Source organism: Gossypium hirsutum, chromosome D07 (genome assembly GCF_007990345.1).
Source record: "Gossypium hirsutum isolate 1008001.06 chromosome D07, Gossypium_hirsutum_v2.1, whole genome shotgun sequence".
Classification (NCBI taxonomy): Eukaryota; Viridiplantae; Streptophyta; class Magnoliopsida; order Malvales; family Malvaceae; genus Gossypium; species Gossypium hirsutum.
Window position 1 is genome coordinate 58,068,942 of NC_053443.1, and position 24,546 is coordinate 58,093,487.

At 32.2% G+C, this 24,546-nt stretch overlaps 2 protein-coding genes, 1 long non-coding RNA gene and 1 other non-coding gene across 5 annotated transcripts; 3 read left to right on the forward strand and 1 right to left on the reverse strand.

Moving 5' to 3' along the window:
* Positions 1-1,147: 1,147 nt before the first annotated feature.
* LOC121219598 (uncharacterized) lies at positions 1,148-3,771 on the reverse strand. 2 transcript variants are annotated; one of them, XM_041098040.1, is made up of 6 exons: positions 3,347-3,771; positions 2,497-2,600; positions 2,210-2,328; positions 1,822-1,848; positions 1,596-1,688; positions 1,180-1,445 (listed from the first exon to the last, which is right to left on the reverse strand). In XM_041098040.1, exons 2-6 carry the CDS (start codon positions 2,560-2,562, stop codon positions 1,439-1,441), a joined length of 312 nt encoding a protein of 103 aa, XP_040953974.1. In that variant the 5' UTR covers positions 2,563-2,600; positions 3,347-3,771; the 3' UTR covers positions 1,180-1,438. The 2 variants fall into 2 exon arrangements, 1 of the variants encoding a protein (XP_040953974.1); XR_005916458.1 differs by lacking the exon at positions 2,210-2,328 and having other exon boundaries at positions 1,148-1,445.
* An 8,558-nt stretch (positions 3,772-12,329) lies between these two features.
* On the forward strand, positions 12,330-13,921 carry LOC107926399 (phenolic glucoside malonyltransferase 1). The gene has a single exon (XM_016857248.2). It carries the CDS (start codon positions 12,418-12,420, stop codon positions 13,834-13,836), a length of 1,419 nt encoding a protein of 472 aa, XP_016712737.2. The 5' UTR covers positions 12,330-12,417; the 3' UTR covers positions 13,837-13,921.
* Positions 13,922-14,815: 894 nt separating this feature from the next.
* LOC107926456 (uncharacterized) lies at positions 14,816-17,295 on the forward strand. Its single transcript, XR_001692202.2, has 3 exons — positions 14,816-15,114; positions 15,579-15,661; positions 16,509-17,295. It is a non-coding gene; the product is annotated as an uncharacterized lncRNA (long non-coding RNA).
* Positions 17,296-22,228: 4,933 nt separating this feature from the next.
* On the forward strand, positions 22,229-22,335 carry LOC121219654 (small nucleolar RNA R71). The gene has a single exon (XR_005916544.1). It is a non-coding gene; the product is annotated as a small nucleolar RNA R71 (small nucleolar RNA).
* Positions 22,336-24,546: the final 2,211 nt, after the last annotated feature.

Here is a 24,546-nt window from a genome sequence, read left to right on the forward strand (position 1 = left end):
TCGACTTTTGAACCGAACCACTTATACTAACTTTTAACTTAATTATTTAAAATTCCTTAAATTAAAATTCAATATAAAATTATTATTGAGTCGTATAATTTAAATACTAACTATACGAACTTACTCTTCGAATTTCTGATTCTAAAACTACTATTTCCCACACTATTAAAAAACGGACTATTAAAACTCTCCCCTCCTAGAAAAATTTCGTCCTCAAAATTTTTATCTGAAAATAGAATCAAATATTGTGAGTTCTTCAATTACTTAGTTGATTCCAATCAAGATTCTACGATAATTCAACGGTGTTTCGGCCCGTTTTGGAAGAAGAAGACATGAAATTCATAGCCAATTTGACTTTTATTTATTTAAATTTCATTTATTTACTTAATTACTATTTTACCTTAATTAACTCATGAAAGTTTAGCTAAAGTCAAAACCGTCCACTATGGATAATGGTGGTTTATTTACTATCCAAACCCCTTTAATTTACCTTTTAACTAATAAATCTATCTTTTTCTATATTTATAATTTAGTCATTTTTACTTAATTAATCATTCAAACGTTAAAATTTCCTAACCAAATTTTAATACAATGCTAATGACCTCATAAATATTAAATAATTTATATTTATGGCCTCATACATCGGAGTTGTGGCCCGAAACCACAATTTTTTATCATACTAGAAAACAAACTAATTAGCATACACTACACCAAAACAGGTTTTTAGCGGCATTTTTTATGCCTTTAAGCGCCGCTAAAAGTATTTGCGGCGTTTTTGAAAGCACCGCAAAAAATGCTGCTGTTGTGCGTCGTTTTTAGAAATAAACGCCGCTATAGACCATGACCTTTAGCGGCACTTTTCCCACAAACGTCGCTATAGTTCAGGACCTTTAGCGGCACTTTTTCCACCAACGCAGTTATAGATCAGGACCTTTAGCGGCGCTTTTGCACAAACACCGCTATAGAACAAACCTTTAGCGACGCTTCTTGCAAAAAACGCCACTAAAAATATAACATTTAAAAAAAATTATTTTAATCAAATAATATTTATTTTTATGATAAATATTATATTATGTTTTATTTTTTAAATTTGAACTTTAAATATACTTTTAAGGATAAATAAAAAATATTATTTAAATTAAAATTTCTATGAAAATTTTAACTTTAAAACTAAATATAAAAATTAATGAATTTAGTTTTAGCATATAAAATAATAAATTAATAACACAATTAAAATCCAAAAGTTAGAACTCAAGTTGTCATAAATATTAAAGTAAAAATAAAAATTTAGAATTAAAACTAAAATAAATAATACATATGAGAAACAGACTGACTAGCTGAACTTGCCTATGACTATACACATTGCAAGGTAATAAAAAATACAATGCAGTCTGCTGCACCATCTTTGCTCTGCAAGTTTCATTGAAGGCATTCCAAGCTATATCCTGCAATATAAACATGCATTATTCATAAGAAAGATAAAAGGTACAAACCACACATGTAGGGAGAGGAAAAGTGAAAGAAAACAGAAATTTATGCGTGTAAATACAAAATGCTTCTAACATAACCTAATTGTGATTCATAATAAATATTACCTCCACTTTTGCTGAAGAGTAAGCTGGATCCAAGTTCTAAAACAGAACAAGTTTTCCAAACTCGTGTGCATCCCGTAAACTTTCTTCCCAAGGCTGAAACAATGTAGGAAGCAGTTTAAGATCAGCTTAAAGAATGTAGACTGATTTTCCCACAAATAACAGCAATCAAAGTAGGCTATGAAAATAATTTAAACAATTGGTTTAAGAGTGACAGAGGAGTGCTTACGAGTTCTCCAAACCATTTGCTTCTATCCTGTAAGCATGAATAAATAGCAAAATGTAAGTACTTCTTCACAAGAAATATCCACATCAAGGAGAACAACAGAGGGATAACAGGATAGTAAATCTGCAATAAGGAGGAAAGCAGAAACTTGCAAGCATGATATTGTACAGGATGATGAGGATTAAACAAATAAATTTATTCATCCAAAAAGAAATACGAGTACCAAGTAGGAGAAACAATCAAATGAGGCCACATTATTCTTCCAATAAATGTTAAAAGAAATTGAAATTTGAGATCATGTGATTTAAAAAAAAAAGATCCAACGCAGGAGGGAAAAAAATAGGCTATAAAGTGAGGTGAACAAAGAAAGAAAAGGTGTCACAAGATTTACCTAAAAGAAACATTCAACTGCAAGTTGTAATGGTATCCATAGGAAGAAGAAAACTGTAAGGTGTTAAGATAATTTAAAATGTAAAAGTACCAAGCAAAACCATGGGTCATATTCAGTTTCTGAAACAACAGAACAAACAAGTTATGAAAATTTTACAAATGAACACCTAAAATTCCAATCAATCAAAAGCAACTATAGAACTCCAGAGAATAAAATTTTAATCATGTACGTAGCTAAGATCTTTAACCAGTCAAATATTCCACAATGAGCCAAGATAAGAACACAACCTCATCTTGAGATGGTAGCGTGGAATTTTTGGACTCCTGTATAATTTGCTCTTTGGCATCCTCCATGCCTGACGTAGCTCCTTGTAAACCCTAGCCAATAGCACCTATGATAGCACACAAGTAATTTGAATAAAAACTTCACTAATGCTAGAAGTTTGACAAATTAGGTAACACGAAAAAAAAAACTAGGTAGAAAACAAAATACAAAATCTTTGTAAACAAAAGGCAAACATCATAAAAAAGGCTATGATGCAAGTAAACAAAATTCTCAGAGTATCCATATCTACTCAATACCAATTCGTAACATAACAAGCCCCAAATAATTACTAAAGGAGTTCACCAAAATTCTAGAAAAAATTGAACAAAAATTATAAGCAGTATTTATTCAACCTATTAATGACTTTTCAGGCTTAAAATACAAGTATCCCATCCCTAAATATTTACTTGCTGAAACATATATGTTCGGCATCAAAACCTATTATATAATTGTAGTAACAATGAAAAACCCCCAAATACCAAATATTTTACAATTAATAACATGCCAAAAATTTTACATTACATTAAATTTTACAAATACTAACCATTAAATTTAATTAATTTGAGGCAGAAGAAATGAGGTCCTTTCTTAAGCTAGAAATTCGAATTAAAAACCCTATGAATATCAAAACCTAACAAACAATCAAACCACAATATATTCTCCAACTAAAATTAAAAACAACCTTACATAAAAAAAAACCTAGGTGCTAACAATTATTTTACAAGTTAATTCAACAAATAAATGACGATAAATTGGAACTAAATTCAAAGATTGGAGGCAATAAAATGCGAAATTGAAAAAATACCGAAGTACCTGAATATTTTTCAGCACTCTGAAGGGATCCGAAATTCAAAGAAAAAGATTTGAAAAATGGCGTTTGAAAAAAAATACAATATAAAAAGACTGTTGAAATTTTTGGTGGAGTTGTTTTCAAGATGGCAAATATAAACTACATGGAATATGAACAAATAAAATGTCAAGATGGAAATCAGCATGGTCGGATGAATGGTCTGTGAAATCAACAAACTTGCAGAAGGAAACAGCCACGAGTGATTGAGAGTCGGATGAATGGGGTGGATGCGGATCTGAAGTGGGAATAGGATGAGCAGCCGTGGTGGCAGAGAAGCACATGGACAGTGTCATCCTCTGAGGGTGAAAGGAAGCGCAAAAACCAGAGAGAGGAAATGGCGCGATTTTTTAAATGGGAAGATTAGGGATTTCAGGGGGGAAAATTTTGGGTAAATGGCACGATTTTTTAAAGCATAATGATGTTTACGGCGTTTTTATAAAAAATGTCGCTATTGTTTACCTTTTGCGGTATTTTTTACTTAAATACCACAAAAAATTATTTCATTTTGAACAAAACGATGTTGTTTTACTTTACTAAAAATCTTTTATTGTCTGTTAAAAATTATTAGTTAAGTGATTTTATAAAACATTTATTATTATTTTTTATAAATTGAATTTTTATAAAAAAACCAAGTACTCTCAAAATAAATATCGTATATTTTAATAAGAAAAAAATGATTAAATAGCTGTAATTAATTATTAAGTTAGAATTATCCAATGTAAGCAATTAATCTCTCACATATCAAATTTCAATTAAAGATTGAGACGTTAATCATGATTTTATATTATTCATTTTCGATCTAATCTTTATTTTATTAGAGGTATTTTTTCCTAACTAAAATATAACTATTTTACTATATGTTCGACGTGGAATGATTTTAGTTTTTGTATTTCATTTTTATTTGTTATAATTTGGTCCTATCCAAAATTGATAGTTACATATCCATATCAATCTGTTACAATATTAATTTATTAATTTATTAATTTTTAAAAAAATCTAATATTTAATTATATCAAATGGTTTAGATTAAATATTTTTAAATATAAAAGCATTAATTAATTGTATAAAATTTCATCATTTAACAAATCTAAAGTAAACTTTAAATTCTAAACCCTAAATCACTAACTCTTAACCTCTAACCCCTAACCCCTAACTACTAACCCCTAAATCTTATTTAATATATAAATTAAAAAACATTAATTAATCTAAACCCTAACCCCTAACCCCTAAACCTTATTTAATATAAATTAAAATGCACTAATTAATCTAAACCTTAAACCTTAACTTGATACCGAATCTATAAACCTTAAATCTCTAACTCTTAATCTCTAACCCCTAACCCCTAATGCCTTACTGTTAACCCCTAAATCACAACCCTTAAACCAGAATCCCTAATCCATAGTCCCTAGTTCCATAATCTATAAACCTTAAAATTATAACTCCCAAACTGGTCTTAAATCCTAAATTAACCATATACCCTAAACCATATATATTAAACCCTAAAGTATAATGATAATTAATTAAATATTTTAAAATTAATACTATCGTATCTTTTACAATTATATATGAAATTATTTAATATATAAATTAAAAATCAGTCAGTCATGTACCTCAAAAATTTTAAAATTATTTTAAATAATAGTATTTTAATTTTTCCATTTTTAACAAATATTTTCTATGTTTTTTTATTTTTCTACGTGTCATTATTTCAAATTTATCCATTTTTAACAAATATTCAATTAAAAATAAATTGAATTTTAATTAATATAAATAAACAAATTAAATAGTAAATAGACAGATAAAATGCTTTTGCAGCGCATTTTCAAAAACGCAGCTAAATCCCAGCATTAGCGGCGCTTCTTGGAAAACGACGCTAAAAGCCTGAGCATTAGCGGCGCTTTTTTAAAACTGCCGCTAAAAGCCTGCGCATTAGCGGCGCTTTTTTAAAAATTCCGCTAAAGCTCTAAGCAATAGCAGTGCTTTTTAAAAAAGCCGCTAAAGCCCCGAAAGGTTAGAAAACGATGCGTTGGGCTTAGATTTTTTGCGACGTTTTTCCAAAAAACGCCGCTAATGCTCATTTTTAGCAGCGCTTTCCTGAAAGTGCCGCTAATGCTCAATCTTTAGCGGCGTTTTTTTGTCCAAACGCCACTAAAAATGCTGCTAAAAGCCTATTTTAGTGTAGTGATATATCCTTATTTAATTAGGATTTAATTGCAATTTACGACAAGCTAGAGAATTCCACATCATTTCTATTATTAGGTCATTTAAGGAGGGTCTAATTACACAACTGGTCCTTCAATTATATTAAATTTCAATTAAATAGACTTATTTACAATGTAACCTTAAACTAATTAAGACTAAATTAATAAATCACCCAAAAGTTAGTGGAATGGTTGAAATCCACCACTGCTTGGACTTTTTGACCATGGTTTAATCACCATTTTTGTCACTTTACTATTTTAAATCTATAGAGATTAATTTTTACCTCTTTTACAATTTAATCCTTTTACCTTAATTAAGCAATAAATAATCAAAATTTTCGGGGAAAAATTCAATTCACATATAATACAGCTCTGTCAATATTTAATAAAAATATTTACGACCTTAAATTACGAAAATGGGGTCCCAATACCTCATTTTCATAAACCACTCGACTTTTGAACCGAATCGCCTATACTAACTTTTAATTTAATTAGTTAAAATTCATTAAATAAAAATTCAATATAATAATTAATATTGACTCATATAATTTAAATGCTAATTATATGATTTACTCGTTAGATTTGTGGTCCCGAAACCACTATTTTCAATAATATTAAAAAACATTTTTTATAGTAAATATGTTATATGTGTGAATATGATATGTTTGAAGTACTGTATGAATAAAAATTTGAATGATATGTATGTTGGTAAAACTTGGAATAGGAAAGTACGAACCGGTCAGGTATGTGAATAAATTTGAGTAAGAGAATGATGATTAAAATATCCCTTTATGATGGCTCTTGTAAGACAGTCATATTGCTAACCAGATTGGCAGATTATGATACAAAAATAAGTGTAAGGCTATGTGGTTGAGACCCTTGGCATAATATAATATAAAGACACTCATGGTGATGCCTCTAGTAAGATGAAAGTTGGACTGGTAGATCACCACATGAGAATGTGTAAGTCCATGTGGCTGAGACCCATGGCATAATATGATATAAAAACACTCATGGTGATGCCTCTAGTAAGATGAAAGCTGGACTGGTAGATATGATTGTAATAGCCCAATTTTTAGTGATGTCAGAAACAATGGTTCAAGACCACCAAATCCAGAAAATGAACTCATAAATTGTATTATTTAATATTTACGAGCCAAATGTGGTTTTTGAAAAAAATTTAAATTAGTAAATTTGTGTTTATAAGGATTTTTTAAATTAATTGATTTAGAAAATGAGGTATCGAGACCTCGATTTTATAAACTGAACTTTAAATATTTTTATAAATATTTAACGAGTGTCATTAAGATAGTATTAAATTTTTGTTAGAAAATTTTAACGTTTTGGTAGTTAATTAATTAAAAAGGATTAAATTAAAAAAGGTGCAAAACTTGCTAAAGTAATTAAATAGCTTAAATTTAAATAAGGGAGGACTAAAAGGGAAAATTGACCTATTTTAAATGGCAGAGGCGGCCTAGCCTGAAAAAAAATCAAAGATTTTATGTGATTAAGGGCAAAATTGGAATTAAAATAAAGTTTATATGGCCAAATGTGATTCTAATAGTTTCTAGACATTTTATTCATCATTTTTTTTTTATCAAAAACAGCCATTGAAGAGGGTTTAAGCTGATGTTTCATATTTTAGCTTCATGTAAGTTTAATTCTTGCTTTTTCCTTGAAATTTTTATATTTTTGGACTTTTACAACTAGGTCTAACTTTCTATTTCATTAGTTTTTGGATTTTGTTGAAAGTTTTGGAAGTTACCGTTGATGAATTCATATGATTTTAGTTATTATATCATGAAATTGAGATCTTGGTGGATATTTAAAGGTATTTTATTAAGGAATTTTGGATGAAATCATGAATTGGGGGGTTAAATTGTGAAAATGCTAAATTTGTGGAAAATTCTAATTTTTGTGAAAAATATGTGCTGTTATAGTTACATATAAAATTTGGATAGGCTTGGAATAAGGGTTAAATTGCATGAATTTTATTTTCCGAGCCTAAGGACAAAATCGTCATTTAGTAAAAGTATAGGGGCAAAATAGTAATTTGGTCTAAGATGTGACTTGGATAGAATTGAATGTAAATTGTATTAAATTGATGTTAAATTTACTCATATAGATCCGGATAGACCAAATACGGAGTTAGATCGTGGTAAAGACAAAGTATCGGATTAGTAGATTTCAACTTACGAACAATTGTCGAGGTAAGTTTGCGTAACTAAATTGTGTATATTTATATTATTAAAATTGAATGTTGAATATGTAAAATGTATAAATTTCATGTATGTGTATATAATTTACCTCATATCTGACAATTTCAAATAAATGAATAAGTTCTGATAAAATGAATGAAACTCGATTGGATACAGGGTTGTGTTTCCCAAAATAGAAATGTTCCTGCATATGTTGTGAACGTACCGTAACTCGATAGAGCGTCCCATTACAAGCCCTCTCAAGCTTCCCATTATAGTGTTCTTGCGAGCTTCCCGTAAATGCTCTTCGGAGCATCCTGACTGGTTGTGTTTTGCATATGTTGTAGACACACCCACGCTCTTATGGGCATTCTGTTTATAGGTTCTTTGTGAACCTCCTGTTAAAGTGCTCTTCGGAGCTTCCCATTAGTGCTCGCTTGAACTTCCTGTTATATGGCTATCCGATGCTTTCTGATTAAGTGCTCTTCAAAGCTTTCCGTTAAGTGCTCTTCGGAGCTACTCATTATAGGATTTTTGTGATCTTCCCGTTATATTGTCCGGATAAGCTTCCCGTTACATGGCTCAATGAGCTTCCTGTTATAGTGTTTGAGAGAGAGAGCTTTCTGTTTAAGTACTCTAATGAGTACTCCCGGACATGAATTGACAGATTTCTGATTTGTACACTTTATGTGTACTACCTTCGTATCCATCGAGATTTCAAATGATTCAACGGGTGATATTCTAACATGAAGACAAGTGAAAATCAAAATGAAATCAATATCTGAAAAAAACATGAAATGCATGGAACTTGGTATTGGATGAGTTCATCTTCGTTATTGATATTTATATGAAATGAATAACTAACATATTTGATGAGATTGTGTGCTTAGGCTATGGCCAAGTTGTTTGGAATGCATGTGTATGTTTACTTAATGTACAAATGAATGGTAAGTTTATTTCCCATTATAAGAACTTACTAAGCACAAAGTGCTTACTCGGTTTTATTTCCTTTGTTTTATAGTACTCAGAAGCTCGTTAGGTTGGAAGCTTGGCAGAGATCACTCATACTATCCATCGGTTCACTTCAGTATAATTATGAAATTATTTTTGGATATAATGGCATGTATAGGTTTGGTTAGCCAAAATTGGTATACAAATATTTTGGTTGTAAATAGCCATTGGAATGGCTTGTGATGAATGTGTTTTGGTATATTAACATATGAGTTAATTTCATGTTTGGTATAAGTGCTTAATTTGGTTTATGAACATTAGTATGATATTAAGTAAATGTGGTCAAATAGATAAATTCACAAACATGGATTTATGAAGTGATATGATATGTATGAGACTTGAGTTTTGCATGATTTTAAATGTTTTGGATTGGCTTTTGGATGTGTTAAAATGTTTGTGTAGGTGAATGATCAAATGGGTGAGAAATAAAGCTTGAAAATGGCCCTATTTTGTCCACACAGGCAAAGACACGGGCGTGTGTCTCAGCTGTGTGTGACACACGGCCTAGCACATGGGCGTGTGTTCTAGCCATGTGTCCCCTGCATCTTAAAATTTAAAACAGAATGCTCAGTATTTTTCACACGGCCTGGCACACGGGCATGTGACTTGGCCGTGTGACTCCTGCACTTAATTAAGTTGCAAGTCAGAGACTTACACGGGTTAAGGACACAGGCATGTGCCTTATCTCATACGCCACACAGCCTGAGAAATGGGCATGCCACTTGGCCATGTGAGCCTGTAATGCCCCAGAATTTTTATTTTTGTTCTTGCGAAAGGGTGACACAACTGTGTATCTGCTTCAGTGGTTAAGTGTTCTAGGTGTGTGTATGAGGTCCCAAGTTCAAGCCTTGACTTGGGCAAATTTTGGTATTTTTATGAATAAAGCATTATCTCTGGTCAGTAGGCTTATAGTTAAAAGTTGGTAAAAATATATTAGAATGAGCTTGTTGGTTCGAATGGTAAGGAGTTAGCTTGTTAAAGGTTTGGAGTTCAAGTCCCTACGCAAGCAAGGGAATTATTTTTTGTTGCTTGGCCATGTGGCATGGTGGAGTCCTAGTCAAATTGAAATTTCGAGTAGTGGAATTGTTGTGGGAGGTTAGGGAGAGAATTAAGGAGATGAGTTACTAGATTTTTAGGCATTATCTTTTTGTTTAGTTTTTTTTTCAAAATTTCGGACTCTTCTCCACCTTTTTGACGTTTTCTCTCTTCTCCCCCACTCTCAGTTTTTGGTTTTCCTTTTTTTTTCTAAATAATAAATCCTTGCTGTTGAATTTCCTTTGAATTGCTCATCCGTTTTCGTTGTCTTTCTTCATCTTTTTCCCTTTGTGCAGGCGTGCAATTGTGTTGTACAGTAAATTTTCGTTTTATTAAACTCAAATGTTACTCTGGAAAAGGGATTAAGGGGTATTTTGTTAACTGTTTAGGAGTCGATCGTGAGGCTGGAATTAACATTTGTCGATTTGACTCGAAGTGGTGATCGTTTGGTAAGCGTATAGGGTATGCATTTTCTTGTGTTATTTGGGCAAGTGGTTTTGGCTTTGAATTCGTTCTTAACTTTGTTGAACTCTTCATTAATGAGGAATGGTTATTTTTACAGTAGCGAATCGTTTCGGTTTCTATCTTCCTCGTATTGATTAGTGGTGGAATTGTGCGAAGTTAGAAGGTTTTTGGTGATCTCGGGATTGTGTAAGCAGTGAAAATGATACAGGTGTGTACCCAAAATATTAAAAATGGGATTAAGCAAAAAGCCAAAATTGCTTGCTGTCGATAAATAAGAGAAATAAGAGAAAATGATGCGAAAAATTGTAGAGAAAGGAAATAAGGCTGTTATAAACTTGGAAATCAACATTCTCCACTAAAATAGTTTTGGACAGCAGTAGTAGTCTAACTTTGAAAAATCATCAAAAATAGTGAAAATTGAGTTAGAGGCTGAATTAAATACAAAATTAAATTTTATTAAGTCTAGTTTTTCATGGAAGAAACATTGTAAGCAATGAAATTGTAAGTTATGAAATATAATGAATTTTGCGAGACAAGGTCAAAATGGGTTTGGGTTCCCCTGTTTTGATTTTGGAAAAATCATCAAAAATTGTAAAAAATTAATTAGGGGCTTAAATTTATATGTTTGAATCCTTAACGAGTCTATTTTCAAAAGAAACAAACAGAAACATCATCGAATTTTGTACTAAGAGATAAATAATTTTTAGTAAGGAAAGGTTGAAGCAGTCAAACAGCAAAATTGTGATAGATTTGAAGATTTTACTTTACTTATTTGATAAACTATAAAATCTGAAAATTTTATGGTAGAAAGGTATTTAAGTCTAGTTTTGAACACATTAAGCGGATCTTAATTTAGAATTTTGTAGCTCAAGATATAAATAATTTAGTGACAATGACTCAAGTAGATAGCTTTTAATGAGCATATAAGTAAATATTAAAAACATATATGAATATTTAGCTAGCATGGGTTACATTAAAAATGGATCACACGGCCAAGGCCAATTTGGGCCGAGTGGGCCACACGGGCACACACAGGCGTGTGGGCCTATTTTTATCGGAATGTTTCCAAGGTTGCACGGGTCTCCTAAGTCGATTGTGAACCTATTGTAAGGTCGGTAAGCGCTACTTAGACCCCTAAATGTTTGAAATTGATTGAATGATATCTGTACTGAGCATGTTCATAAATGAACCGAATATATGTACTAAAATTGCATAATAGCATATCATCCATTGTATGCAGCATTACATCGGGTTGGGGTTGTCATTCGGAGGTAGTGTACTGAAAAAGCTTTAAGCCTAGTTTACTGGCAGCTCAGCTGCAAACTACTGTTTTGTGCCGCATTCGGTACTACTTGGAGTGTAGGGATGGGTGGGTTGATTATATTCCTACATGGAGTGTAGGGTTGGACGGAGATGGTATGTAGAGGCTGGATGGGTAGGATTTTGCTACTGCATAACTGTTACTGCTACTGATATGTGATAGGCTAAGGCCTTACTGAATTTTTGACACTGTACTGAGATGGGCTAAGGCCCAAACTGTCACTGATATTGAAAAGGGCTTAGGCCTAAGACTGTTCAACTGTGCACTGTGCACTATGAATACTGATTTTTTGTTTATTTCTGCGGGATTACACACCGAGTTTATGTAAACTCACCCTTTTTGTTTAATGTGCACAGGTAATCCCCAGACTTAGACAGATCGATGCGACGGAGGACTCAGCAGTGACCACAATACTTTTTAGACTTCATGGTTTTCAATTTATATTTTATGATTTAATTATTATTGATTATTTGGGTTGTAATTTAAAGAACCCATGGGACTTTAGTTTTAAATTTTGGGTTTTTATTATTTATTTTACTTTATAGATTTATACCTGCTGGTCGTAATAAATTCGATTTTCAAAAAGTTAAAAGTAGTTTCCAAATGCATGATCATTTAGACTATTTTACAATTTTTTTATTTTTATAATTTTATAATAATTTATTAATTAAAATCGGATTTATAATTGAAATGAGGAACCAAAATTCGACCACAATCCTTCTAATAAAGTTACTTGTCTTGACCCTAAACGAATACTCGAACAATCATGAACACATTTAAAGGATTATAAATTTATTTTGTTGATGGATATGGTTTTTCATAATCAACGAAACAGAATGGAAATTCTTGAGGTGACCCAAGTTGCCCCAACCTCTAACTCACAAGAATCAACGACTGAATTCCGTCTTCCACTCACTTTCTGCGACATATTCTGGTTCAAGTTTCCTCCTGTTGAGCGCCTCTTCTTTTACCAACTCGACGAGTTAACCCCTGCCTGTTTCAACTCAGTTATCCTCCCAAAACTCAAGCGCTCTCTTTCTCTCACACTCGACCATTACCTCCCCCTCGCTGGCAATCTCAAGTGGCCACCAAACGAACCTAAACCCATCATTTTATACACTCCAAACGATGGAGTTTCCCTCACAGTTGCCCACTCCGATGCCGACTTTAACATCCTCTCCAGCGATGGGGTCTATGACGCTTCTGAGTTGCATCCTCTCAAACCTGACCTCGTAACTTCAGATGTTTCGGCATCAGCTATAGCTGTGCAACTAACCCTTTTCCCAAATAAGGGGTTCTGCATAGGAATCACAGCTCACCATGCAGTTCTTGATGGCCAAACCACAACCATGTTCATCAAATCTTGGGCTTATATATGCAAGCAAGGCAATGAAGAGAACTCACCCTTGCCACCTGAGCTAACACCATTTTTCGACAGGTCTGTTGTCAAAGGTCCTGATGGACTTGACATGTTATATTTGAACCAGTGGCTAGCTAGTAGCGGGTCAGATTCAGATACAAGTAAGAAAAGCCTGAAAATCACGACAAGTGCAGGAGGAGGAGCAGCATCAGATCTAGTTCGAGCAACGTTTGAGATTACTCGTGAAGATTTCAAAAAGTTAAGGGAAAGGGTGTTACCTAAACTACCAGATAGTGGGAAAGAAGTGCATCTATCAACTTTTGTTCTTTCGTTTGCTTATGTAACAACTTGCATGGTGAAAGCTAGAGGAGGAGATGGAGATAGAAAAGTTGCTTTCGCATTCACAGCTGATTGCAGGCCACGATTAAACCCTCCTGTCTCACAAAACTATTTCGGAAACTGTAATAGACCTAAATTTGAAGTGGCGAAAGCAAGGGATTTCCTTGATGAAAACGGGTTTGTGTTTGCTGTTCAGAAAGCAAGTGGGATGGTTAAAGCTTTAATGGAGAGATGGGTTCTTGAAGGAATGGAAAAGATTCTATCAGATTGTTTCGATGTTCTTAAAGAAGCATCCGAGTCAAAGCTTCAAATTATATCTGTTGCAGGGTCGCCTCGATTTGGTGTTTATGGAACAGATTTTGGATGGGGCAAACCCCATAAGGTGGTAATTGTTTCCATTGATAAGAGTGGAGCTATTTCCATGGCAGAAAGTAGAGATGGGAGCGGGGGGATTGAAATTGGTTTGGCTTTGCATAAGCACGAGATGAACAATTTTTCTTGGTTGTTTCCTAGATGCGTTTAACGGGAGGGTTTATTTTAATTTATTTTGTTGTTTTGTAATGATATTTTATTAATATTATATGAAAATCATGCTTGATATTATGCTATTTTTCATTTAAGCAGAGGTCGATTTCTCGACTTTATGTTATTTAAGCAGAAAAGAAAACATGAGGAGGTGGTCGATTGCTTACCCCACTTTTATATATTTCTCCAAATAATACTTTATTTGATATATATGTTAAGGAAATTCCGAAAAACACTGATGACTGAGAAGGGCCTTTATTGGCTTCCACAAAAGCATGTGCATGCATTAATTAAGTGATGAAGCCATGTTAGCTGCAAGGGAGAATTACCCATAAATGCCGGTATGTTTGGAAAATTACCTGATTAGACTAGGTTTTCTAAAATTTATTGGATTAGGCCAAATTTGGAGAGAGAGAACGAAAATGAGTGTTTTCCACAATGCCTACCCCGCACCCCAACGGTCAAATTATAATGTCTCCCCCACCCCCAACGGCTATTTCAACGAAATTTTAACCTCCCGTCTTTAATCGGACCATACTTGAGAGATGCGAGATTTTTGCATATGGCATGTATGGGTAGATGGTGTAAATTGGACCCCATACTTATAAGTGCGTTGGAGGAAAGATGGAGACCCGAGATGCACACATTCCGTCTTACTATCACACTCAAGGATGTGTAGTTACAGCTAGGGTTACCGGTGGATGGGCCGATAGTGATTGGGTCAGTTGTCGCAACTAATTGGAGAGATGTCTGCGAGCAACTTTAGGAGAGGGTTCCAGACCTGATTTATGGAGCCTGGATAGATGCGATGTAACAACCCGATTTGACCCTAATCGGAACAGTGGTTTTGGGAAATCGAGTCTGAAAAATATTTTAATATTATTTTCTGTGTTAATTATGTGTGAATTTACATATGTGAAAGTTTCGTGAATTAATTTTATGTTTGTGTGCTTAATTTGAAAAAAAAAAGGCTTAATCGCGTAAAATGAAAATTTGATGGTTAATTAAGAAAGTGCCTAATTGTTGTTGTCTTTATAAGTTTGAGGCCTCATGTTGTAATTTAGCCAATAGTAATAGGTAGTGGATGGCATAATGATGATATGTAATTTATATATATATAAAATAAAAGTTAAAATAATAAAATAATAATATATGTTATAATAAAACAAAACATTAAAAGCCACCATTTTATGTTCATCTTTCTTCACCGAATGTAGAAAAGAAAAACAAGGTTTGAAAGCTTGAAACATTCGGCCATTTTGAAGCTTAATTCAAGGTTGGTTTTTGTTCGGTTTTTGATAATTTTTACGCTTTTTGAGATCATTGCTTTGAATACTTCAAAACCCATATCTTAATTTTGTGAACTGTTGATGATTTTGAGAAATGCCATTGATGAATGCTTGAGCTTTGTGATAGTTGATGATGGAATATGAAAGATATGTGAAAGATTAACATGTTTTGTCTTTAAATTTTTGATGAATTTGAGTAATTAGGGTTTAATTGTAAAAATAAAATTTTGAGGGACTAAAATGTGAAATAAATGAAATATGTGGGCTTGTATGGACACTAGGAATATTCGGCCCTTAAGGAGTGAAGTCAAATTTTGTGTTTTGAGCAAAAAGGACTAAATTGTAAAAAGTGTGAAATGTTAGGGGCAAAATTGTAATTTGCCTATTTATGTGTTTTTAGGTTAAATTGAATAGAATGATGTTTAAATAAACTTAATTTGAATATGCTTAGATCAAGAATTAAAGAAATCAGATTTGGATCGGGGAAATACAAAAGTGGTCGAGTAGCCGATTTAATAGTCGACGACATCCGAGGTAAGTCTATTAGCATATAAATGTTGTTGAATTTGCAAATATATATATGTTATTTGTTGAATTGAATTTTATGGATATATATGTGTATTGGCCGAATGTGTGATAAGCCAGGAAGTTTTATTTCGTGTTTGATTCGATCGAGATACGTTGTCCGAGAGCCCGTACGAACCTTAGGAATAGATAGGATACATATGTCATGACATAGGATTTCCGATATGTGTTATCGTGTAAGACCACGTCTGGGACGTTGGCATCGACTTGTGTTTACGTGTAAGACCATGTCTGGGACATTGGCATCGTATTTGATTCGTGTAAGACCCTGTCTGGGACAGTGGCATTGATATGTGATTACATGTAAGACCACGTTTGGGACGTTGGCATTGTACGAGTCTTTCGACTATCCGAGTATCCTTTTTAATTCTGAATGGTTCAACGGGCAAAGATAAGTTGTGTACGAATGTATAAATCAGGTTAAGTGACGAGGTATGTGATCGTTGATTACCTATTTGAAAAGTATACTTGAATTGATGATATGAAGTTATGTGAAATATGAATTATGTGATTGCATATTTGAATATATATGTATTCGGCCTTTGATGTATATGTGCATTGAGGAAAGTGATGATTGTATATATTAATGTTCAATTGATTATTCGGTAAAGAGGGAAGTTATTACAAATTATATAAGTTTTGATATATATAAATTGATAAATTGAATTATATGTGAAATTATAATGATTTATTACTAATTGTCTAGCTTAATTTATGTAAATGATTAAATGTTTATTTGCTTATGGCTTACTAAGCTTTAATAGCTTACTGTGTGTAATCGCTTTCAATTTTATAGATTTGGAAGTTGGTTAAGAGCACGGGAATCGTCAGAGAAGTCTATCACACTATCAACTGTTTTCGGTATTTTACTAAGTTTGAATTTAAACTTATGGCATGTATAGTCTAGTTAATATGTTTGATTTTTTGGGTATGTAAATATGAGCCATGCAAAAATGGCTCATTTATTTTGTTAAGCACAGTTTTTATACTTTTGATCAAGTGATAGATATGTTGATTTTGGTATTTCAGCTATGGCATATTTATTTATGTGAATTATGTTTGATATGTTTTGTTAAGAAGGTGGTAAATAATTCGGCATAGGTGAGCTTAGTTAAAGCATATAAGTGAAGTGAGTTTGGTATAATATGTTAATCTCTGAATTGGCCATGGTGTATATATATATTATGGTGTTTTAGTCATGTGCTTCGGTAATAAGGTAAATGATATTAAAGCTTAATTAATCTTGGTTATGTGTTATATATATATGATATGTGTGATATGTTTGGTTTTAGTCTTAGTGTTTCGGCTATGGTTTATTTATAAGTAAATATATGTGAATCTTGTTTGATATGCTTTGTTAAGGTATTGTTATGTAATTTAGTAATTAAGTGAACCCGGAAATGGCATATTTTGACTTATGATTTAATGGCTAAATCTTGTACAAATTATGAGGTTATTTATGGATGTCAATTTGTTATGAAATAAATTAGGAATGTGGAGTATTTAATAAAGGTACGATTTGCTCATGCAAGTGGACTTAATATTCGATTTTATTTTTGTAAAATGATATGAATTGTATGGATTTTTTTTTGATATGGCTAAAATGGTGTATTCATATGCGTAAACTTGTAATAGATAAATATGCATGTTTTTGGTCTTTTAAATGATATATATAAATGATTTCAAGGTAGATTTAAAATTTATGAATAAGATACATACAAATTCGGGTAATGATAGTTAAGTGAGCAATACAAGTTTGAATTTAGCTTTTATAAATTTATTGGATTAGTCGATTAAATGATAAGTTGATTTGTATTGAGCGTATATAGTTTATGATTGAATGATTTCATTGAAATGGTCATATGTGTATAATATAATGACATTAAAGGTATGTATGACCATAATATAATGTTACTAACGTTGTAAATGTGATTGGACATTAAGTTGTATACATATTGGTTTCATTATGTACATATACAGAAGTTATGAAATGCAATGTTTGATATTTAAATAGTGAAATCATGTACGGACATATTTTCTATATATGAAAAGTGAAGATATATGCTTGAATATGATTTAATTATGAAAATGTCATTAATACGATGGATTTAGGGAAATCGAATATTGAAAGTATTATATAATTTAACATGACTCTGATGTATACAAGTTTGGTTCGAATTTGTTAATTATAGAATATGTTCGATTGAGCTTTGATGTATGTTTAAATTGAATTAGTTTGAATTTTGAAATGTGTTTATTTGTGATACATGCTTAGTAAGGTATGATTGATTTGAATTGTAATTATCATTTTATATATTTGAATTTAAAATAAGTAAATTGAGGATATTCAAGTTTGATAATGTTATAAATGTATCGTTATTCTTTGGTGTATGAAAAGAGATAAATGATTGTGCTGAACTGTGTCTTGTTCGGTAATACCTCGTAACCCTAATCTGGTGACGGATACGGGTTAGGGGTGTTACATGCGAATTGATTGAAAAGAAATTTTTTTGGGCTCAATGCAAAGTCAAGTAAAGTTGGAAGAGTGTCATATTGAAGTTTGGTTTGGTAAACTTTAACGTTTGGCTAGTTAATTAAGGAAATAAGTCTAAATCGTAAAAGGTGTAAAACTTAGTCTCTATTGATTGCTATTAGTTAAAATGTGTATTTAATGTTTGTTTAAGGATCTAAATGGTAATTATACCCTTTTTAAGGTTATTGGACGGTTTGTGGAGGAAATTGAATTAAATTTATGTGTTTTATAATATTAATTTTAAATTAAACAAAAGTTAAAACAAGTAAAACAAGTTTTCGTCTTCTTTATTTGTTTTTCCATCGAAAAACCAAACATAAAAACACCATGGATAAAGCTTAAGCTTTGGCCAAATGCATGTAAGTGAATTTCTAATCCGTTTTTCATAAATTTTATGTCATTTAGGTTGTTGTAGTTTAATCTAGCTAGCCTAGGGTCTATTTTGAAATACTTTCAAAGTTTAAAAAATTTACCATTGATGTTCTTGAAGCTTTTTAGATGTTAATTCTTTAGTTCGAAGCTTGATTATGAAATAGGACTATTTTGTAAAGTGATTTTGAATGGTTTCAAATTTAAGGACTAAAATAATAAAATATTGAATTTAGCATGAAATTCTTGTAAAATTTCATTAATTATGGGTTGTAAAAGAGTAAAGGTGAATTCAGCCTAAGGGTTTTGGGCTTAATTTTTTTAAAAAAATAAGTTTCAATTTAGGGACTAAAGTGAATAAAAGGTAAAAGTTTAGGGAAAACTGCTAAATAGTCCTTAGCGTGGTGTTATAATGATGGAAGGAGTATGAGAATTTAGTTAAAGTATGAGAATTTAGTTAAGGCCCGTGTGAGCTTAGTGAATGATTAAGATACAAATGACATGTTATTAGGGTTTATCAAGCATTATGTATCACTGACCATATTATTAGGTACTTTGTACCGGTGATATATTTATGGTTCATGTGCATATCATGTTAATAGATAGTTTGGAATGATGTACTAACCTATTTGGTTATATAAGGTGATTACGGAATGATAAGCATGTATGTTATTTGCATTAAGTAAATTATGAAATGCTAGGTACATTGTGCTTAAATTTTATACGAACTTACTAAGCTTTAAGTAAGCTTAACTTGTTTCATTTTCTTCCTTATAGATTGTCGGATTCATGTTATCAATTGGATCGTCTTTGGAGAATCACACTATCTGTCAACTCTTTTGGTAGATTTTTATCCATTTTGGAATAGGGTATAAATGGCATGTAAATAGGTGTTTTGGTTACAAATGTACATATATGCAAGTTGTGGGTTGAAATAGTACATGAATGTTAAACTGGTATTTTGGCTAAGTTGGTAGCTTTATGGATATGAAAGTCTATTTATATGAAATTCTTTGATCTTGCTCTATAGGTTATAAGGTACTATGGAATGGATAGGTATGGCATGTAAATACATTAGATGTTATATGTTTGAGCTCTTATGTAACACTTCGGGTGAAGTAGATTTTGAATGGTTAAGTTAGGTTATGTGGTCCATAAGGTAAGGTTATGGTAAGTGTTTATAAATGCTACGTTTTGGTATTTGAAATGATGATAATGTGAAAATGTTTTCGTATGTGATTTTTGGTATGAATGATGATGAATGTGTGATTGTAAATGGTTCAATTGAGGTGCCAAGTGTGGCATATTGGTTAGGCACTTAGGATGGATGTTTTAAGGTGTGGTTTTGGAATGTATTTTTATGTTTTTTTATCAGGTTGATTTATGGTTAAATGCTTACTTGTGGCTTAAGTGAACCTAGGATGTTGTTGCTTGGTTTAGAAGGTATTTTAGGTGCACACAGTCTAATACACGGTCTGCCACAGGATAGTGTGCCATACATGGGCATATGGCATGGCTATGTGGTCTATTTAATTTAGGTGCTCATTGGTCCACACAGCTACAGTTTGTTACACGGCCTGGCAACATAGCCATGTGACCCAGTCTTACATAGCTTTAGTTTGTTTCACGGCTTAGACATACAACCATGTCTTCTAGCATCATAGGGCATCAGCCTGTCACATGGCCTGGCCACCCTACAATGTGACCCATGTTTTTACTTTTTACTTATTATTTCATAAAAGTTTCAAATTAGTCTTGATTTGTTTTCGAGTTGGTGTAAAAGCTTCGTAAGCTCAATTAAGGCTCGGTTTTGGTTATAAATCATATTACAATGATGTGGTTGAATGCTTGATGCTTTAATTTGATATTTAAGTTGAATTCTTGGATGATAGATGTTGTTAACTGTTGTAACATCTTGTAGCTCGGGTCCGACAATCGAATTAGGTTAGGTGTGTTACATTATAGGTTTATTAAAGTTCAATGGTTAATACTATGTCGTGCTACTGAACGTGTCCGACAATTTTCTAAACTTCACAATTGACTTCAATCGTCGTTCACAACCATCATTGCCCTTCCAATTGATTCCACTTCTTCTGGGATCTTGCCATTTATCACATTCCTTCATAATTTGGTTTCTTACACGAACACAACTGAAGAGATATCCTCGATTGAGGCTATTATAGGTTAAATTGAATAAGGCATAACATTCATCCCCTATTGATCCCTCACTTTGGGAATTGAGGTTGCATTTGAAAGTTTCTATTTTGTCATCGATTTTTATAATAACCTTGTTTTGCTCGAGATCGATAGTCGATTTAAAAGTGGCCAAAAAGGGCCTACCCAACAGAATGGGGATTTCCCAATTTTCCTTAAAGTCAAGGACTACAAAGTTTATGAAGATTATGAATCCTTACCTTAACTAATACATCCTCAAGTATACCTTTCGGGTGCACTAAAGATCTATCGATAAGTTGTAGCATTATTGAGGTGTTCTTGAGATCCCCATGCCTGAGGTTCCGATTGATCAAAAGGGGTATTAAATTTATGCTAGCCCCTAAATCATAGAGGGCCTTGCTAAAGTGTTGATCCCCTATCTCTATTGGAATTGCGAAACTACCTGGATCTTTTAATCTTGGGGTATCTTATTTGCGATTAGCACGTTATGCGAAGCATCAATGTCAATTTGCTCGCCTTTTTTCATTTTCCTATGTTGTTTCATAATTTCTTTTAGGTACTTGGCATATTTTGGAATTTTATTGATAAGCTCTAAGAGCGGTAGTTTGACATTGAGGGATTTAAATAAATTCAGAAAACATAACAAATCATTCTCATCCCTTTTTTGCTTGTCTAATAGTCTTGTCATGAATGGTGTTGTCTTTGTGCTTTGAGTTGAGACTACTAGATCAGGCACCGGTTCGTCTACCTCTTCGATTGGCTCTTGATCCTTGGCTTCTTCCTCCCCCGTGTGTTCATCGACGTCTTCTGGAATCACTTCCTCTTCATGGATGGGCTTGCTTGGCGAGACTTCAATTCCTTGCCCGATAGCAATGTGATCGCCTTTATGTGTTCCTTTCCATCTCTCCGAGGATTATTCTCCGTCTGGCTGGGGAGACCCTGACCACTTTGTTTTTGAAGCATCAACATTAACTGGCTCATTCAGTCGTAAAGATTATCCATTTTGGATTTGAGTCATCCACATGTAGCTTGGTTTCCTCTCCACTTGAGGTTCACATGATCTATCAAACCAAGATTATAGGTATTTGAATAGGGATATCGACCCCTATTAGCTACATAACTTGCTTCTTCTGGTTGGTCCTCATAATTTGGCTCCATTCTTATCGGCTTGACAAGCGTCTCCAAACGATTGAGCTTCTCTAAGATTTGTTGGAATCAATCATCGTCGTTTTCTTTGTTCACCTTTTCTTCGTCCTCATAATTTGTACATAAACCTCTCATTGGGCCATATGTACAAGTTCATAGTCATATCTTTTATGATTTTGTAGGCTCGTTTGTACGTATGAAACATGAGAGATCTGCCAGATGCTTCATCTAAGCTAGATTTAATGTGTCCATCAACACCGTTATAGAAAATTTGTATTTAGAGCCACGCTTGCAGTCTATGGTGTGGGCACTTCCCTATTATTGTCTTGAAACGCTCCCACTCCTCATACAAGGTCTCACATTCGTATTGGTTAAAGTTGGTGATTTCTCCCCTGAGTTGTATGGTTCTACTTATCAAGAAAAGTTTATAAAGAATTTTTTCTACTAGATTGTTCCACGTAGTAATGGAACCTGGTTCTAATGAGTCTAACCAATCGGCCGCGTTGCCACACATATAAAATGGAAATAATCGAAGACTCATAGCATCATTATATGCCCCGTTGTACTTGAAGGTGTCATAGAGTTGTAAGAATCGATTCAAGTATTGGTTCGGATCTTCCACCATGTTCTCCTTGAATTGCAGCATGTTTTGGATCATTAGAGTTGTGTCCCGAAAGCACCATTTTCGATCATACTAGAAAACGAACTAATTAGTAAATCCTTATTTAATTAGGATTTAATTGCAATTTACCACAATCTAGAGAGTTCTACATCATTTCTATTATTAGGTCATTTAGGGAGGGTCCAATTATAAAATTGGTCCTTCAATTATATTAAATTCCAATTAAACAAACTTATTTACAATTTAACCTTAAAATATTAGGACTAAATAAATAAATAACCCAAAAGTTAGTAGAGTGATTGACATTCACCACCGCTTGGACTTTTTGACCATGGTTTAATCACCATTTTGGTCCCTTTACTATTTTAAATCTATAGTAATTAAGTTTTACCTCTTTTACAATTTAATCCTTTTACCTTAATTAAGCAATAAATCATCAAAATTTCCAGACCAAACTTCAATTCACATATAATACATCTCTGAAAATATATAATAAAAATATTTACAACCTTAAATTACGAAAATGGGTTCCAATACCTCATTTTCACAAACTACTCGACTTTTGAACCGAACCACTTATACTAACTTTTAATTTAATTAGTTAAAATTCCTTAAATCAAAATTTAATATAAAAATTATTATTGACTCATAATTTGTGTATTAATTATATGAACTTACTCGTCGGATCTGTATTCCTGAAACTGTTGTTTCCGACACTATTGAAAAATGGACTGTTACAACTCTCTCACCCTTAGGAAATCTCGTCCTCAAAATTTTATCTGAAAATAGAATCGAGTATTGTGACTTCTTCAATTACTCACCTTATTTCCAAACTGAAAAATAATTATTGGAGCTTGCTCTCACCGTCAACGATGTTTCGGCCCTTTTTAGAAGAAGACATAAAATTCATAATCAATTTAACTTTTATTTCATTTAAATTTCATTTATTTACTTAATTACTATTTTACCCTTAATTAAATCATCGAATTTTAGCTACACGGAAGCCAAACCCCTTTAATTTATCTTTTAACTAATAAATTTATATTTTCCCATATTTGCAATTTAGTTCTTTTTACTTAATTAATAATCCAAACATTAAAATTTTTTAACCAAATTTTAATATGATGCTAATGACCTCATAAATATCAAATAATTAATTTTTAAAGCTTGACTCATCAGGGTTGTGGCCCGAAACCACCACTTCCGATCATACTAGAAAACAAACTAATTAGTAAATCCTCATTTAATTAGGATTTAATTGCAATTTACAATAAGCCAGAGAATTCCACATCATTTCTATTATTAGGCCATTTGAGGATGGTCCAATTAAAGAGTTGGTCCTTCAATTATATTAAATTCCAATTAAATAGACTATTTACAATTTAAACTTAAATTAATTAGGACTAATTAAATAAATAACCCAAAAGTTAGTGGAATGATTAACATCCATCACCGCTTGGACTTTTTGACCATGGTTTAATCACATTTTGGTCTCTTTACTATTTTAAATTTATAGCGATTAACTTTTACATCTTTTACAATTTAAATTTTTTACCTTAATTAAGTAATCCAGACCACACTTCAATTCACATATAATACGACTCTGTAAATACTTAATAAAAATATTTACGACCTTCAATTATGGAAACATTGTCCCAATACCTCATTTTCACTCAACTTTTGAACCGACCACTTATGCTAACTTTTAATTTAATTAGTTAAAATTCCTTAAATTAAAATTTAATATAAAAATTATTATTGACTCTTATAATTTAAATACTAATTATACGAATTTACTCGTCGGATTTGTGGTTTTAAAACCACTGTTTTCAACACCACTAAAAAACAAACTGTTACAACTCTCCCCTCCTTAAAAAATTTCGTTCTCGAAATTTAAACCAAATCATTACACAATTAACAATTCCAATTAAATTAATATTTTTTATTATTTAAATATTCAAATTAACTAGAAAATCGAATTTAATAATT